The 18370-nt window shown below is 32.0% G+C and overlaps 2 protein-coding genes across 2 annotated transcripts in view; both read left to right on the top strand.

Moving 5' to 3' along the window:
* Window positions 1-596: 596 nt before the first annotated feature.
* LOC116766936 (angiotensin-converting enzyme-like) lies at window positions 597-7494 on the top strand. The gene is made up of 13 exons (XM_061521676.1): window positions 597-661; window positions 2327-2548; window positions 2620-2875; window positions 3002-3145; window positions 3299-3490; window positions 3561-3658; window positions 3750-3922; window positions 4401-4525; window positions 4765-4892; window positions 5754-5968; window positions 6371-6511; window positions 7122-7297; window positions 7379-7494. The coding sequence occupies exons 2-13, from the start codon at window positions 2327-2329 to the stop codon at window positions 7456-7458; spliced, it is 1950 nt and encodes a 649-aa protein (XP_061377660.1). The 5' UTR covers window positions 597-661; the 3' UTR covers window positions 7459-7494.
* Window positions 7495-10870: 3376 nt separating this feature from the next.
* The window catches only part of LOC133318942 (angiotensin-converting enzyme), a 78555-nt gene continuing 71055 nt past the window's right edge, over window positions 10871-18370 (top strand). The window contains exons 1-2 of the mRNA XM_061521558.1: window positions 10871-11599; window positions 18143-18301. Of these exons, the coding sequence (XP_061377542.1) occupies window positions 10958-11599; window positions 18143-18301 (801 nt within the window). The 5' untranslated portion in view covers window positions 10871-10957. The remainder of the gene's footprint in view (window positions 11600-18142; window positions 18302-18370) is intronic.

The raw sequence follows: 18370 nt of genomic DNA, 5'->3' as shown, positions 1-18370 counted from the left end.
CATTGAAGACATGAATTGTTCTGTTCATTGTGTACCTCAGATTATAAAATTGCTCGTCGTCTGCCATTATAAGTTACTTGAAATGTCTCTCCACTTTATCTATAACAAACAATACGTAGTATTTAAAACTTTATTCTTATTGAAGTTTATAGTTATTGTTCATTTCCTTTGACTATCGTTCAACCAATTTGATATTGTAATCAGAAAACTCTTTAGACCTAAACAAAGATGTTATAAAATGATTGTTTGACGTTGCTCTAGCGTTCATTATAAATTGAAATTAAAGAAAATATTTAGTTCCCTAACGCCTAAGGTTTCGAAGTCTGTGTTTCCGAATATATTGAACAAAAGAATTAAATATACATATATACTAAAGATTTCTTGCACACCAGACCCTTCGGAATCAGAACTAACTAGACTGATTGTTATTCTGAAACAACATTATTGCAATCTAGTTCCAATAAACTTCTGAAGTAACCTTAAAAACGGTTGAAGTATGGCGGAGATAATGATAAGGATGTTTTGAGAGTCTATCAATCGAAAGATGGACGAAAGAAGATAAAATCTTATCATAGCACTTGTATTGATATTGAAGTCTTAAGCAATCTTGATCACAAGTCCACTGGTTGCACGCTGAGTGCGACGGACGACAGACGAATTGGTAAGTTATATATATGAAGTTATTTAGATTAGATTATTATTTAGACTAGCTTCGACAAAAAAAAGTTTCGTTATAATTGAATGTTGTTAATTCTTTTCCTTTGGAATTTTAGTTTCTGTTTTCAAGTCAATGCCAAAATTTTAGAGATACAGTAGAGGTGTCGAGAGATTGGACACAAATTGTTACATTGAACTTTGTATTTGACAACACCCACAAGGCTGAACTAATTATTGGTTTCTCTTTGTATTACGATAAACGGTAGTTTTGTTATCCTTCCAAGGTTACACGGATAGTTCGATCTATATCAATTGATTTTTGGCAGCATCTTACAGTATATTGATTCACTGATAATACAAAAGGATTACTCCTTCACAAACTAAGGACTCAATAACTTATTGCTCTGAGACTTTTATATAACTTCTGTTTTATTTGTAATTCTTCTATTTCCAGTTTGTTTTATCAAGAGATATGTGGAATAATCCCAGCATATTTTATGGAAATCATTTTATGACTACACATACAACATTTTTGTAGATCTAATTGACTTAAGTCTTTGATGCATATATACCGAGTCTGGATTTTATTTGCTATACAGTTAATTTTCACATGTTTATTGTTTAATATAAGATATGGTAAATGTGTTCAATGCCTTATATTTTTTCTCATCTTATTTTATCAATGAATATACAAAAATAGCAAAAATATGAAAAAATCATTAACAGTAAGTCAATCGCACAGTGTGTCTTCGTCAGCACATTTGTTTCGGATAAAAAATTACAAAAGGCTTCAAATCCTTCACAAGCATGACAGACAGGCTAACACACTAATTCATTTGCATATAAACAAATGACAATATTGAAAAAAAGAGTATCAGTTAGTTGGTTATGAGTGTTTGTCGCTTAAAGTTGCAAAATGCCGTGTGGGTATTGTTCGGAAACCACAAAAAAAGTTTTAATGGTGAGTTGATTATATTGACGCGATAATCGCTGTGTAGTTACGTCTAAGATAGTTCCTTTCTAAATTCTGTTTAGTGATATATGTATTTTATTGAAAAATATGTCGTCTTTATATCTCTTCTTTAATTGTCCTACAGGTACTTAGGTCTTTGTAAATTTATATCTATCCTATCAACAACAAAATATTAAAGTTAGTTAAATTGAAAAAAAAAAACACCTTGACATGACTTCTGTACAAAATAAGATATGTCTTGTTTATCTACATAAAATATGTAGTTTCATTTTTTGTTACAGAGCCTGAAGTAGATGAAAAATTATGTAATTGTCAAAGCAGGACATTGATTTATCGTATATTTAATATTCAGAACTTTGTTTTCAATCTCTAGTTTTATTGTATTTCTTTTTGTTTTGGCAGTTAAAAAGGAATTCTACAGGCGGATATTAATTTGTCACTATAAAATAGTGTTTTTAAGCAAAAAAATAGTACATATCTTATAATGAGCAAGTAAAATAATGATGTGACCATTTTCAAAACAAAAAATAAAGGATTATCATTTTCACTCAGTACTAAACTGATGAATCGTTTATTATCTATTTATGCTGTAAAGTATTCTCCAAATAAATATTAAAGAAGTAAAGAAGAATATTTGATACACATTAGTAGAGAATATCTCTACGATTTTGCTTTAACAGAATAATTTTTGTTTAGATGATGTTCAAAATAGTAGTGGAGTTGGCTCTTGTTGGGGCGATCGCCTCAGTGTTTATTGTAGCAGCCCAGGGTCGTGCACAAGAGAGGGCTGCTGAAGAAGCAGCTGGGAGAGAGTTCATTAGAACACTTGATGATTTGACTGGAAGAGCCAAGAATAGAAAGACTATCGCCTCATGGGACTATGAATCTAATATCACCGAACATAATCGAGAGAGACAGGTAATTGTAACTTTTGGAATAAAAAATAATAATAAGATCAAAATACTTCATCAGCTATTGAATTTAAACAGTTGCAAGTAGCATTGGAGGTTGCCGAAGAAGAAAAAGAATTATGGAAGGAAACAATGACATATCTTTGGCACGAGTTTGAAGATGAGAATCTGAAGAGGATGTTTCAAAAGTACTCTAAGCTGGGAACATCTGCTTTACCAGAGGACCTAAACCAGCGATTGATAGAGGCGATTAACAATATGAAGTCCATTTACGCAACAGCAACTATCTGCGACTACAATGATCGCAGCAAATGTAATTTATATGTCGAACCCGGTATGGGATATTCTTTTTTGTTTTAAATTAAATATTCGTGTAGTTAATCACAACCATAAATTATTATTTTTAAATAGACTTAAAAGTAGTTTTTCGTTCAGGAATTATTTAATGTTTATCTTTCAGAGGTTACGAATATTTTCGCTCAGAGCACGGACCCCGAAGAATTGAAATACACCTGGCTGGAATGGCATAAAGCAGCCGGTGCACCGTCCAAAGGCAATTTTACGGAGTATGTGAATATGAACAACGAGGCAGCCAAATTAAACGGTATTTAAAAGTTTCTATTATTATTAAGATCTTATATTGTTTAACCTACATTATTTTGAGTATTAGTTTATTAGCTAAGTTCATTAAATTCTACTCTTGAGAGTTAGTGAATATATTATCTATACTTATAAACAATGTATACATAATATGTAGGTTATGACAGCGTGGCTGAATGGTGGCTGGGAGAATACGAAGAACCAGATACAGAAGAACAATTCGCTGAACTTTGGACCCAGGTGAAGCCACTATATGATCAAATGCACGCCTACGTAAGAAGACATCTGAGACTCCGGTACGGAGAAGATATTGTCTCTGCTAGAGGACCAATCCCTGCTCATTTGTTAGGTACGGATCAGTCTGTCGTATGCATAGAAGATATGAATCGTTTGTATTAGATAACGCTTTTCCATTGTAGGTAACATTTGGGCTCAAACCTGGAATCATGTCGAGAAATTTACTAGGCCCTATCCTGAAAAACCAGATGTAGACGTCACTGCAGCACTCCTCAGTCAGGTAATTGTGTTTGCAGTAAATGAAATTTTTTAACTATAAAAATGTACAAAAATAAAAAACGCTTATAAAATGATCGTGTAAAATATTTCAGAACTACACAGCATTGAAAATATTTAAGACTGCGGAAGACTTTTTCAAATCTTTGAACTTAAGTGGAATGCCAGATCTATTTTGGGAAAGGTCAATTATAGAAAAACCCAATGACGGCAGGGATTTGGTGTGCCATGCTTCAGCTTGGGATTTCTTTGACTCAGAAGATTTCAGGTATTCTCATAATGAGATCTAAGATTTTCGCGAGTTTTATTCATTTAAATGAAACTAATATATTTCGGATTAAACTAGGCGTGATTTATTTTTGTAAAAAACTACTTACTCCCGACGTTTCGGCTACTTTTCAAAAACCGTGATCACGCGTAGTTTAATCCGAAAAATATTAGTTTCATTTAAATTTCAGGTATTCTTTTTTTACAATCTGAATATTTTTAATGTGTGAAAGTTAAATAAATATGATATTATTTTATAAAACCACTTTTATAAAATAATATCCGGGCGGCAGCCGGGCTTGGCATTTTATCCTCATTTTAAAGAATTTAAATGATATTGCAACTGTCAGCAGCATAATTGGTCAGTCACTAAATTTATAATATTTTTAAAGTAGAAGCAGTTATCCGGATCGAACTCTTAATTAAGACTTTACGCAGAAAATACTAGGTGATAATAATAAAACATATTTTCCGTACAGAATCAAACAATGTACAACGATTACAAGCGCCTTCTTTAAGACGACTCACCATGAGATGGGGCACATTCAGTACTACCTACAATACAAAGATTTGCCAGTTGTTTATAGAGCGGGAGCAAACCCAGGTTATATACTTTATATGAATAAATTGAACTTGTTCATAATTACTAAACTTGATAAATACTAAAAAATGGCAACGGTACAAAAATACTTATCTCTGTGAAGGAATTAATGATATTGTATTGTTCTGTAGTCGACAGGATTTTAACAATTAGTGACTAACAATTTTTTTTAAAGTTCAAATCTATTTGGTAGTTCGTTTTTATTATTTACGTATGGTATTTAAATGTTTAATTTTATTCAGGATTCCATGAAGCTGTTGGTGACATTATGTCACTGTCAGTGTCGACTCCAAAACATTTGCGGGTGATGGGCCTTCTAGAGGATGGTCCCGAAGACCTGGAGTCTAACATCAACCAATTGTATAAAATGGTGAGATTTATTAAAGTGTAGTTTCTTCCTTTTCACGCAAATAATATAATATAATAAAGTCTGATGTTTTTAAAAGAACGTAGTCCTTACCTTTTTATCTTTTTTAACGTTGAGAGTCAGTTTCATCAATCAATGTTAAATAAACAAAACTCATATGTCCAATCCCACCTCTGATTTTTTTTAGCCATAGTAACAGCATCTGTTTTGTGATTTTCGACTATTTCCTTGTATTTATTAATAAGGCGAATTAATTATTTTTTTCATATGATGAAATTTTTTGTCTCCGGCTCTTTTATAACATTGCAAGTTAGGTACTCTTTTCATCACTAATAATTACCAACTAACACAATTTATGCCTATATTCATAACACAATTTATTGACAACATGATTTTGACAGGTCACACCTAGTAACTGTAAAGAAAGCAATTTGTTTGCCAAATCTATACAATCCACGATATATAAAATTTGGTCGCATTAGCTAACTAGTGACGTATCGAGGGATATAAATGATCAAGGGATAAAGTGGTGCATTGTGGCAAACATGTCGTATTAACCGCTATAATTTCAATTTGGTCGTCTTATAACAAGAACGAATAATTTGGATCCTGGTCATTTAACGTGTCATTTAATAATGCCTTGTTAATTTATCATCGTGGGACGTAAATATTTTGACAGACAATTATATTTTTGAAGGTTCGTTAGTAAATGCCTCGTTTAGATTTAACAAACAGAGCTTGGTGAAACTGGGTCTAATACTTTGAAAAACTAAACTTAAATGTGTTCTACATTTTGTTATTAATGTAATTTACTTATTTTATGAACATTAAGTTACTGTTTAGCTAATTAACTTAATTTACTAGGGTTTGGAAAAAATTGTATTCTTGCCATTCGCGTACGTGTTGGACTTATTCCGTTACGGCGTGTTCCGTGGTACAACTTCAGAAAGTGACTACAACTGTCACTTCTGGCAGCTGAGGGAATCATTGCAAGGAGTCGAACCACCAGCGCCGAGAAGCGAAGCAGATTTTGATGCTGCAGCTAAATACCATATTTCGGCTGACGTTGAATATATGAGGTAAGTTGAAAGTTAGCAGGTGGTAGAGCCTAGCTGTGGCTACTGCAGTCTGAACATGGACTGGCTCCACAGGGGAAATACCACCCTATCACAGAAGATTGGCGTGAAGTAGTCTTAAACGCCTGCGTTTCGTCCGCTAAATGAGAGAGCTGGCTAGCCTTTCTATTTTCTCACACTTTCCTGGTCTTTTCCTTTTCCTACCCTCTCCTCTTCCTCTTTCAAAGACAACAAAGCTGGCAACACACCCGCAAAACTATGTTGCGGATGTCAATGAGCGACGGTACTACCTCCATCAAGTAGGCTGTCTGCTCGTTTGGCCCCTTTTTTATAAAAAACGTAAAGCCTGAATAAAAACCATAAACCTTTAGCAGTAAGGTTCAATAATACAGAGTATACTTTTAGGTACTATATTTCATACATAATACAGTTTCAATTCCATCGGTCCCTGTGTCAGTTAGCTGGTGAGTATGTCCCCGGAGACCCTGACAAGCTGCTGTCAAACTGCGATATATATAACAGCACCGCTGCTGGTAACGCTTTAGGGTAAGTGAATGATTATTGGTACGAGTATTAAGAATCATTGATTATTTAAGTAATTTTACCAACCATCATAAATCAGTACGTTATTTCCCATTGAAAATACGCAGTAGAATTTAGGGTAGTTTTTAGCATAACAACTTACCCGACCAAGATGCTAAGTTAGGTATATAACTTATTCCCAATGTGAACTCTGTATTTCTATGATAAGCCATCACTCCTAATTAATGCAAATATGCTACGCTAAATTAGAAATATGCGATTTTTGTAAAACAACAACTGACAGACAACTTTAAAATATATGACAGTTATTTAAACTGTCCTTAGTTATGGTATGACCAGGAGAAATAACGATGCATAGCGTTAAAAACCTTCAACGAATTAGACTGATCCAGTGCCCAGAAATCTTTGATAAAAAACAATTCCATCTTTCTTATTAGTCCCCATGTGATACGTTTTATAACTTCCAATTATAGATTTCAAGTTATTTAATCTTTCATTCAGATTTAATTTTTTTTCTTTTAATATATACACAAAATTTATTAAATTAAAACTGGAATTAAAATTCGTCTTTCGCCTAATCGTTTATAGCTATAGATAAGTGTATATATTTCAGCAAAATGTTACAACTAGGCTCATCGAAGCCATGGCCAGATGCGATGGAGGCTTTAACAGGCCAACGTAAGATGGACGCAAGTGGGGTGCTTGAATACTTCCAGCCGTTATATGACTGGCTGAAGGAGGAAAACGAGAGGACTGGAGAATACATCGGCTGGGAACCAAGCAACGTTCGTTAGTATCAAGAATTTGCTTACATTTTTACATATACTTTTTTTTTGTTTAACATATACTTTTAACACATTACCTTTTCAGAATATTGCACACCAGAACAAAGGAACGTAATGAAGAACACCGGTTTCCAAGAGAGACTTAACAAACACATGGGTCAGTAATATTGTTGATGTTAGTAAAATAATTTATTTATTGACTATCGTTGTTTTATTTGAATAACAATATAAGATTTTTGTTAACCTGAACACCAGCTAAATGTAAATTTCTGTATGTTGATAGCAGATACAACACACCTTTCTCTCAATACTTTACTCTTTTAATTTAACCAAATAATCGACCTTTATAAGTAGTACATTAATGTCTCGAATGATCAGGACACTTCACAGCTATAACAAACATTAGTGCTTGGAACGCCTCAACCATAAACCGAAAGAAATATTTAGTACATATTAGCGAGTGCTTATGAAGATGAGATCAATTTAAAACGAGAGGTATTTTGAAGCACTCAATCTATGCTCACCCTCAGTCATTTGAAGGAGATTATATCTGCGTATTTATAAAAATAATTTGTGTACTATATTTATCAAGTAGTTCTTATGCGTTTATTTTAATCTCACTAATAATCTGTGTAACTCAATATATAAATTCTTCTGATTTATTTTTCTAAAAGATTGGCGTTACGTAATAAAATGGTCAACAAAATAAAATTTTCCAGACGACTGTATAAACCACGTTGTTTAAATTTATAACAAATTAACAGTCTATCGCTTACACTTTGTAATGTTACTGTTTCGGTCAACTTATTTCAACAATAATCGTAACCCTTTTTGCTTGTTTATTTCTTATTGTGATTTAAGTGAAACTGGACGGTCTGCACTTGAATGCGAGGAAGCCGTACAATAAATTACCCTGACCCAACAATTGTCAATAAAAGTGTTCTGTAATCATGTAATTCTGTAAAATAGTTGCCGAGGTGGCTATTATAAAAACGTAATAAACATTAGTCCTTAGGTAAAATATGTTTAGAATTCTATTTAAGTTAACCTTAGGATTTTGATGCTTTGTTAGAATCTTCATACTACTTGGAGATATATATCCTTATCAGTTGTATATCTATTCATTAAAATCATTATAAAAAGTTTCAAATGACTAACAAAGTAAAGAATAACTATGAGTTATATTTAAACTTAATGATTCACATCGATAATTATACTGAGAATAATGTATCCATTGTTTGCGTAATATATTTTTGTAATTGGTATTTAATTGAAAATTTTTAGAAAAAAAATTTTTTCGAAAACCCTTTATTAATTCTCTGGCAAATTTTTGATAACCATCACAAAGAGACAATACAAATTATTAAAATTTGTTTTAGTCGGGCGTAATTATATTGAGAATATAATAAAAAGAAATGTAATGGACAATACTATAATATGATCTAAAGTCATCTGTAACTAAGCATTTTCTATATAACACCACCAATAAAACGTTATCAACCACTAGTTAAATAAACTCGTATTTTTTTTTCTCCAATGTTATTACAACTCAACTTATTATAAACACAACAATAGAGTCAGGACAATCTGTTTGATGTCTTCTGTACCCCGTTACCTTGTTATTTAATTAAATTATACGTATTCTCTACGCGCACGAGCGATGGCTGGCTCAAGGCTCTGCGTAACGCTACCATTGTGCTGACATTTACCACGATGGTTGATTTTTCAGAAGTTACAGATTCAATTATATCAGAGAGGGAACATCATCATCATAATTATAGTTAGAGATGATCATGAACGTCTTTCTCTGAGGATCAGTCCCGCCAACATTAATTGTGTATTTATTCGCTACCCTTGAGCTATGTTTTGTATATTTACGAGTATATTGCTGATACATGATATATTTTAAATAAATACAAATTGTTACGCTTTACCGATATCACAATCTATTATACGATATTTAATTGTCAATACCTATCGATTCTTACATAAGCAATGCTTAATATTTAACTTTCAATAGCTCCGTGTATGGTCGGAAGTTAGCTGAAACAAAGAATTATAAGAATCTGTTTTTGTCTATAATCACGGATAGACAGAATCGTTTATCATATCGCAAACTGACACATTCGGTTCACGAACCATATATTTTATTTGTGATATAAATCAAAATAATATTATTATGTGATTTATTTGTATGTGTTTCGATATTCAAACACTTAATATGTTTAACGACCAGCCTTTAATAATAAAACTGCAATTAACTGCGTAGTTCCCACGATCAACTCTACAATAGGAAAATTTTGTATTGTACCTCGAGAAGCTTGTCGGCATTTATATTATTATTTTTTTATTTCATGTCACGTATAAATAAACAACGATTTATATAGTAAAACAAAATTTGGTGAAACAATCGTATGATAACTGCAACCACTTCTCAACAAATTTAAATTATAATTACAGATAATCAAGACGACTAAAGATATATGAGAAAAAATGCATTTTCGTTGAGCCGGGACCGATTATAATAACTAAATACAATTAAGCTTAAAATAGATCGAGACTTGATTAAGGAAAATGGCGGTGGAACCGTAACAGAAATAAAATCATAAATAAACATGTTAATCAACTGCAAAATATATTTATGTACTTTAAAAACACTTGTTTGACTAATTGAGGTCAGAGAAGTGATAAGGAGGGAAAGTGAAGCCGTGATTAGAAAACAGGGCGTAAAGCCGTTAAGATATCATTGTAGAGGAAGTCATGAGCTCAAAAAACTACTTCACTTGAATTTTTTTTACGTAATCGTTACTCAGTTCATGTCATGATATTTCGGAAAAAATTTTAGAAATAACCATGTGTTACGTAATATTTACAAGTAGGTATCTATGTGAAAATTTATATTATAATAAATATGTGATAGCATTAATTTAATTTACAGTCATACTTTTCAAGTGATTCTCGCTCAGACTTGTCATATTTGTTACTCCCTTTCTGTTAATCATATTTTCGTAAGATCTTTCTAGAACATTAAAATTTAAACTGACCTTATTCCTTCCAAGATTTATTTGTAAACACGAACGCTAATTGTTAAACGTTGTAAGAACCGCTCCTTTTGCTTCTTTGCATAATTGTCATTAAAGCTTTCGTTACTGGAAAATACGTATTTGGTAATTCTTACATATGTATCATCCACTTACTGAACAATAGAGTTTGGTGTTTAGGTTGGTCTATTATTAAGCCATCATTATGTATAAATATGTATGGTTCTTTTAATATATAAATACACAAGTGTACATGGATTTACTTAAAACGTTCATGTTAGAAAGACTGATTTTAAAATGTTTATTTCAATTGATTCCGATAATTATGTCCGATTAAGATCGTTAATGTTGTAGACACCATGAGCCATAAGTCAGAGGAGACAAAAGAGTACTTAAAAATAATTAAATTTGTATTCATGCGAGCTTCTTGACATATGCGTTATCATAACCTGTGATGCTAGTAGCAAGGTCTTCTTTGCTTTATGCTTAGAGTTAAGAACAAAGCTAATTCACACGGCCCCGGCTTGCATCGCCACTGAACAGTTGTTGACGCGAGCTCACTGAAGCACCACGCACCATTGACCGCTGATCTTCGAATTCACAACATTTAGGGACAGTTAACCATGGCCTGTGCTATAGGACGGATACTTATAAGAACTCTATTTCAATTTACAATAGTTCATATTTTATATGCTGACCCTCAGCTGGACCTTCCCCAACTGCCCCAAGTGTCTTCACAGCGTAGTCCTTATGGCTATGGATTTTCCAGTACACAGTCCAATTTACCCACAAGCCAGTTTGATTTAAACCGTAATTTTCAATATAGTACCGCCAGAGCACCGAGTGCTGTCACTCCGGGTGTGTATCCTGTATCTTCTACCACGCATCAGATAAACCCGGACATAAATAATAACGGATATCCCAGTTTAGATTACGGGAACGGACGGAATCCAAGTTCCACTCTTCGTCCATTCGATGATAGAAATCGTGATGATAGAATAGACATCACAAATGACGCGAACTTTCGTCGGAATGATCCAAATTTCGCTAGAAACGATCCCAGCTATGTTGGGACCAACCCGTATAATTTCAACGGTGATGTGAACTCTAATCGTATAGATGAAAGGCTTAATCACGCCAGCCTGCAGCAAATTAAGGATTTTCTTCACCAAGCTGATGCACAGGCTTCTAAGGAGTGTACGAACAACGTAGCAGCTCAGTGGAATTTTGAAACCGATGTTAATGATGCAACTCAGCATGCTGCTGTGAGTATTTACTATATTCTTCTAGATAAGTAATTGATACTTTTCCAAGAACTTATAGTGATGTTTTTTAGTGCTGTTCTTCCCTTAGATGTATGGTGCGGGGGGAGGGGTGATATGTTTTTATTCTATAAACTCAAAAAAAATATCACCTAATCACGATTTCAGTTTTCCAGGTTACGTTATTATAGTTTTTGGTATTTTAGATTTTTTTTTTTCATTTTGAATAGAATGAATAAAAAAAAATATTAACTTTTTACGTTTTCAAGATATTAGGAGTTGATTCTTATCAATATTAAGTATTTTTTTGGCTGCAGCAAAGGTTTTATTTGGAATCCCCAATGTATAGATCATTTTAATTCAACAACTTCACAATATCTACAGTCATAACAAAAAAAAAAATAGTTTTCAAAGCAACATAAATTTGAAAACTGATGGCTAATTGTCCTTTAGTTCGGTATATGAAGACTTTTACAAGGATTTATTTTACTTAAAAACGTCTGCTAGTTGTTTCGTAAAAAATAAAAAAAAAGATATACAATAACTTAAAATTCTTTTCAGGTCTAAAAAGAATTTATAGTTTGTCCGGTTTGTTTTAGATTGTTATCGGACATACAATGTAAAAATCCCAACAATAAAATTTTATGAAAATAACGCTATCCGTGAGAAACTAAGAATTATGTTTTCCTGAACCGAGAAATATTAAAAAAAAATATTCACAGATATATGAAGATTTTCGAAAAGAAAAAATACATAAATGTTTTAGTAAAGTCACGATTTTGATATAACAAAAAGTCCAGTTGTACAGTTCATATCCAATAAACTCAAATCTTCTAAACCCTAAGCCTAGTTCTCAGTGGAATATTTACCTCTCATAGGCATTTGTTTGATACAAGTAATTATAATTTCTACATAATAATAAATTATTTTTCATACTATTATATTAGAACAGCGGAATTATTATTAACGAACAAATATATACACAAAATTATATATATACTGATATATATTAACTTTGTCCGGACAATCATGGCGGGTTTATTTCAGTACCATGTGTCATCAGTGCATATTTTACAATAAACTTTACAGTGAACCCTACAACTTGTTTTAAGACACAAGCTTTATCTTTAACAGTTTGTATCCTTAAAAGAACTTTTATTCGTCCTGTATGGAAGTAGATGAAACGTTTTAAGCCCTTTAAAACCTGTCCTCCTTATGACCAGGTGTAAACTATGAAAAATTTTCAATAATCATCATATGAGACGGAAAATATATTTATACATCTCCACAGTTAATGTTTTTCATAGTTAAAAACGAAACAAATAGTCATCAAAGGAACTTGAATAATACAAATGAAATGAAGAGCATATGAAAAATACGCATAAGACATACATTTCAGAAAATTTTAAGAAAAATATTTTTGTTTTGAATATAAAGAGCGTCTGGAAATTAGAGATAAGTGATATCGTATCTGACGTATTGAAAAGTTACGGCGGCCTGTCAAGAGAATGTCGTGAAGAAATTCTTATCCATTATGATCTATTTCATTGTTGCTGTGGGAATCTTTACCAGGCACTTTCTTTACCTGTGTCGATATGGAACTGTGTTGTCTATCACAGAGTCGATCGGCCTATCGTTGAATAAATTCTAAGTTTTGTTTTTCAACCAATATATGTTCATTACCTTTAAGATCACTCGTTACTGCGAAAAAAGTGTCATACGCCGTGTGAAAATCAAAGCGTTACTTCAGTGTTGCTCGTTTAATAAGGTGATAAAACGAATTAGTCCTTTGAATGTTTTATCATTAAAGATACACGTGTAATTGAGTCTGTAGGCTCACAAATATCAGTGATCGGTGGGCTCGGTTTTCTATTATAATAATGCAGAAGCCAGTCATGTAGGAAGTCATTTGCATAGTTACATAAGTCGTGACTTGATATGGAACATATTTCTCACGGTTAATTCATTAGTGTATATCTGTATATACCTAAACTTTATGTTTTTAATATTAACATGAATAATAATGATTGTTTTTTTTTTGTTATACGAGGAAACAAAAGTTCTTAGTATACAACAAAAATTAATTGTTCAACGAATACGCAGAAGATTGATGATCAAAAACCTAACTTAATTTAACAAAGTCCTTTACCCATGTAACAATTATGAGGCACTAAATGTGTTATCATAGGTTCAAGTTTAAACGACAGCATCAACATCGGTAGATCCATTTGAGAGCTATGATGCCACAGACGTTATGGACATACTCACAGACAGACACCGACGTCATACTTATAATACCACTCCTTGTGCGTTGGGGGTTAAAAAGAATAGGTTTATTCTTTACTGTGTTGATTATAAAAAATATTTAAGCTGAAAGTAACATATATATGGAATAAAATTTGCATGCATTTTTTATAGTCTCATAAAATTATTATTTTTTTATTAGAAAATTACGATATCAGGACTCAACGTTAAATGCAATTTTAGAAAGAGCCAACAAAATGCACAGTCACTAATGCCATAGTTCCGGCATCAATTCTTTCAAATCGGGACAAAAGATAGGAAATACGAAATAACACGAGCGCAAAACAAAATGGTGGAACTAAATCACATCCTCAATAATATTGTCCGATATAAGGGCATGACCTAAATGGTCAGACAATGTTATATGTTATAATAAAATAGTCCCGGGGTTTTATTGTTCACGACGTTGAGACCTAAAGAAAAGACACAAATGTTTGGATTAATTTTTATGTAAAAAATACGAAGAAAAAATACATGAGGCAAAAAAAATATGAGAAGCATTTTTGTGGAGGTCTAAAATTATGACTAAAACATAGATATATTTATATATATTATACAGACTTCGAAATCACCTTTTTATACAACTTATGTTAAAGTTTCAATTTGAATAACGAGATATATTATAAAAAAATCATCTATAAGGCCAATTTATTTCCAAAAAAATGCGGTCACCCAGATAAGTGGGCTGTAGAAAAAACAGCACAAACAAATAAGATCTGGACGTGACCAGAATTTACCACGTATTATAAATGAAGGTTGAATTTTTACAATAAAAAGAAGCAAAAAGTATGATTATCATAATGTTTATGTTATTCCTAGGCATTACATTGATTTTCAATCATATTATTGTCTTTTTCAGTTTATCCAAACGTGAGGCTTTTCAGTATGTAACCTTTACGGAACCTTATATGACAATATGATAAATTAATAATTTACTTACTGAAATTAAATGATTGTTTATCAAGAGCTAAATCAGAAATAATATCACATAATATAGCTTAATGATGTGGCGGTGTCTGCATTGTCACATTGAAGGAATTCGTAAATTTAAGACACCTTCGCCTTGTAAGCTGTTCTCACGGTCGTGACACTGAATTTTTTTATTATATCTTGCTTTATGTATAATCTATATTTTTTGTATAGATTCGTACCACACATGAAACTTAAAGAATTTTAGGACTAATAAAACAATAAAAAACCTTGGCTATATGTAAATAAAATACACCTATTTTACATTTTTTTTTTCGTGTGCTTTCAACTGATAAGAGTGTTTACTCTGTGCATTATTTCACACAGCCCACGTTGTTTCAGTGTTAATTGATGACAGTACGAAAACCTGGCCTTACTTTGTTTATCATTTTAACAGATTCGATCTAATAAACTATAGCCTCCGTATTACAACGTGTTAAGGTTGATTTTCGTCAAATAATCTCATATGTTATATGAAGAGACAATTGTGTCACTGTTAAAAGGTTTTCATTACTATTTTTAACACTGTTGCATTCGGTTGTACTTTTGTTTGTAAACTTGAACTAGTTACGCTATGAATGAAGTTAACAATTTTTCTGTCGACAACATTTTTTTTTTTTTATCAATCTGTTTGAAGGAAGGATTTTTAACTGATATCTATAATAATTCTAATGACTTAATCATTATATGGTACATAAAAAAAGATATTTCTATATATAAAACTTATTCTTATGGTAAGAAAAGAAAAGCTCTGTTCAATATTTGGATCTTGTATAATACTTAGAGAAGTCTCCTAAATATATTTAGTACATTCACACATTCCATTGACGACTTCAAGTATTCTAAAACATAATTATAAATTTCAATAATTGTTAACCAGTACACATTAATGTTTGACGTTCAGTCTCCGAGTAATCATAGATAGTTACTTTAAACAGACGCCGGTTTAAAACCATAGTGTCTATTTCCCTTAGCATTCTCATATTATTTGTCAACGGGTGGTTACGGCATGATTGCGAAACTGACGTGCGAATGTCCTCCGGTCACAATGAGATGTGTGAGAAATAATGAATTGGCATTGAAGTTACGTCAGGGGTTTGAGGCTCCTTGTGTCGTATAGTTGAAAAGCAAATAAATAATTAATGCTTGATTAAGTAAGGTTAATTAAAGTGAGCTGATAATTGTCTCACTTTAAACCAAGGCTCTTCACGAGCCTTCGTAACGGCCTTGGTTACGGATTTGACATGAAATTAAATTGCTCTTTAAACGGGTCGTTTTTGCAAACCGTCCCCGATGACCACAGTTGTATTCTCTTGTGCTTTAACATCTCCATCTACGCTTCAAGGGCTCTAGTTTTTCTCAGTTCAATGATTTTCCTTTTAGTCTTGACATATTTATTGTAATAATACGTAATTGTAATACGTTTTCAAGTGCAAAGTTTATTATCGTGGGAATGTATTATCTTAATGTATTTGACGATATTATTATGGCATGTTATGGAACATTAATGTTTATGTTTTATATTTTTTACAATTTAAATTTTCAAAATTTATACGTTCAGTTTGATCTTATCTTTCTTCTCGTTTTATCACTTAAAATACACTTTTTGTTGGAGTGATATTTTTCCAACAGCCACTTTAATTTCATTACATTATATACAATAAATACAGTACGTATAAATTCAACATATAACTAACTTTTCCCTTTTTAATAAATCCATCTAAACGTCTCGCAATCGCTACTCTTTTTATGAAAATACTATGTTACTTTTTCATCTTAAAATAGTTGTGATTATCTAAACAAATAGTTACGCATGACTAGTTAAGTAAGTGAACTATAATAAAGTCATTGTGATCAAAGTTTAGAGGTCGCTGTTAATGAAATAAAGTTACTAGACTTAACAACACAACGATTTTAATTAACCTGACATTGGATTACAAGTTGAGAATTTTTTTAAGCAGATTTTTTTATGTTAATTAAATAATTATCAACTAGAATGAAGAATCATCTTCAAATCAAAATAAGCGTCAATGTATTTATTAAAGAAATTCAATGTTTGAGAAAACCGCGTTCAAGCAACGTCCGTAGAATTTTCGTATCTCATAATGAGAACTATCTCTTTTCGCATCTCTCACATAAAACTTACATACCCATAAACCAAACGTATATTACAGTATTTTTATACCTTAATTTAATTCAATCGTAAACCATTTACATATGAAAAATTAAACACTTACAGTTACGATAAATATTAAAAATACATTTTTTTGTTTCATATCATGCAATCTTTATTCATTTTCATGACAGCCGAGATAAATGTTTTAGCTTTTTTATTATCAACAAGTGACCGCACAAATCAAATGACATTAAGCAAAAACAATGAAATTGCAGGTTCTTATGGTGGAAAATTACATGACTAAGATAGCGTGATGTAGTGGATGATGGCTATTTGTCATGTCTTATGACTCAACAGTCAACAGTGCTGGCTGAAGTAATATCATGATGGACAATCTTGTTTTGTAATTTTTTATTAATTCTGAGAAAGATTTAAATTTGTATAAACTTCTTTTCGATACTATTACTTCGAGCGTTACGTGTTTAATGTTGAGTATAAAACATCATCAACCAGCTTCCTTATGGTGTACGTTATTTAAGAGTCGAGCAACAAAGCATTGTTCGCTATTGCTATTATCCTTGGAAGATCAAAACACTTAGAATAAAACGCTCTTAGAAACTATGCAAATCCATACTAAATATGGTCCCTCCAAATGGCTGTTCTTGTACGTGCATGACGATACTAGTGCTTGATCATTGACCATGGACCATAAACCATTACGACAGGTTCTAAGGACGATTCAATGTAGCGATGTTATAAAATATCTTAAGAAATATTCCTTTCAATTGTAAAAGAATCCATCCAAAATCAACAGGGCGTTTAATTTATGCATTGTAACATAATTTTTTGACCTAATGAAAAGCAATGTAGATAAATTAAAATAGTTATATGTAAGATTTTGGCGTGTTCACATTTAAATGAAACTGAGTTCTTTAGATACTATGCGTTTTTTAGTTTTTTATAACGACATATTCCCGACATTTTGGTTCCTTTACAGCAACCGTGATTACACGCAGGCGAGATTAAAGTGACAAACGCGTAGTATCCGAAAAATCAGTTCCATTTAAATCTTTAATAGTTTTTGCATCATCACAAACCTCTGTTGAATATAGTTTTTTTTTAAATATATATTTCATTTTTTATCTGTTTCACTACAGTTGGAAGCACAACAACGCTACACGTTGTTCCAGCGAGGGTTGTGGGAAGCGGCTCAGGGCCTGCCTCGTGGTGCTATCAGGGATTTCTCTACCTTCAGACAACTGAAGTTACTGTCTACCATCGGACCAGCAGCTCTGCCACCAGATCAATTGGACAGGGTTAGTTAATATTATGTAAACTTCATAACAAAATGATACATATTTTTTGGAAAGACGTTTTAGACTACA

This window comes from Danaus plexippus, chromosome 10 (genome assembly GCF_018135715.1).
Source record: "Danaus plexippus chromosome 10, MEX_DaPlex, whole genome shotgun sequence".
In the NCBI taxonomy this organism is placed as follows: Eukaryota; Metazoa; Arthropoda; class Insecta; order Lepidoptera; family Nymphalidae; genus Danaus; species Danaus plexippus.
The sequence above is the reverse complement of the archived record's forward strand: the minus strand, read 5'-3'. Positions and strand labels throughout refer to the sequence as shown.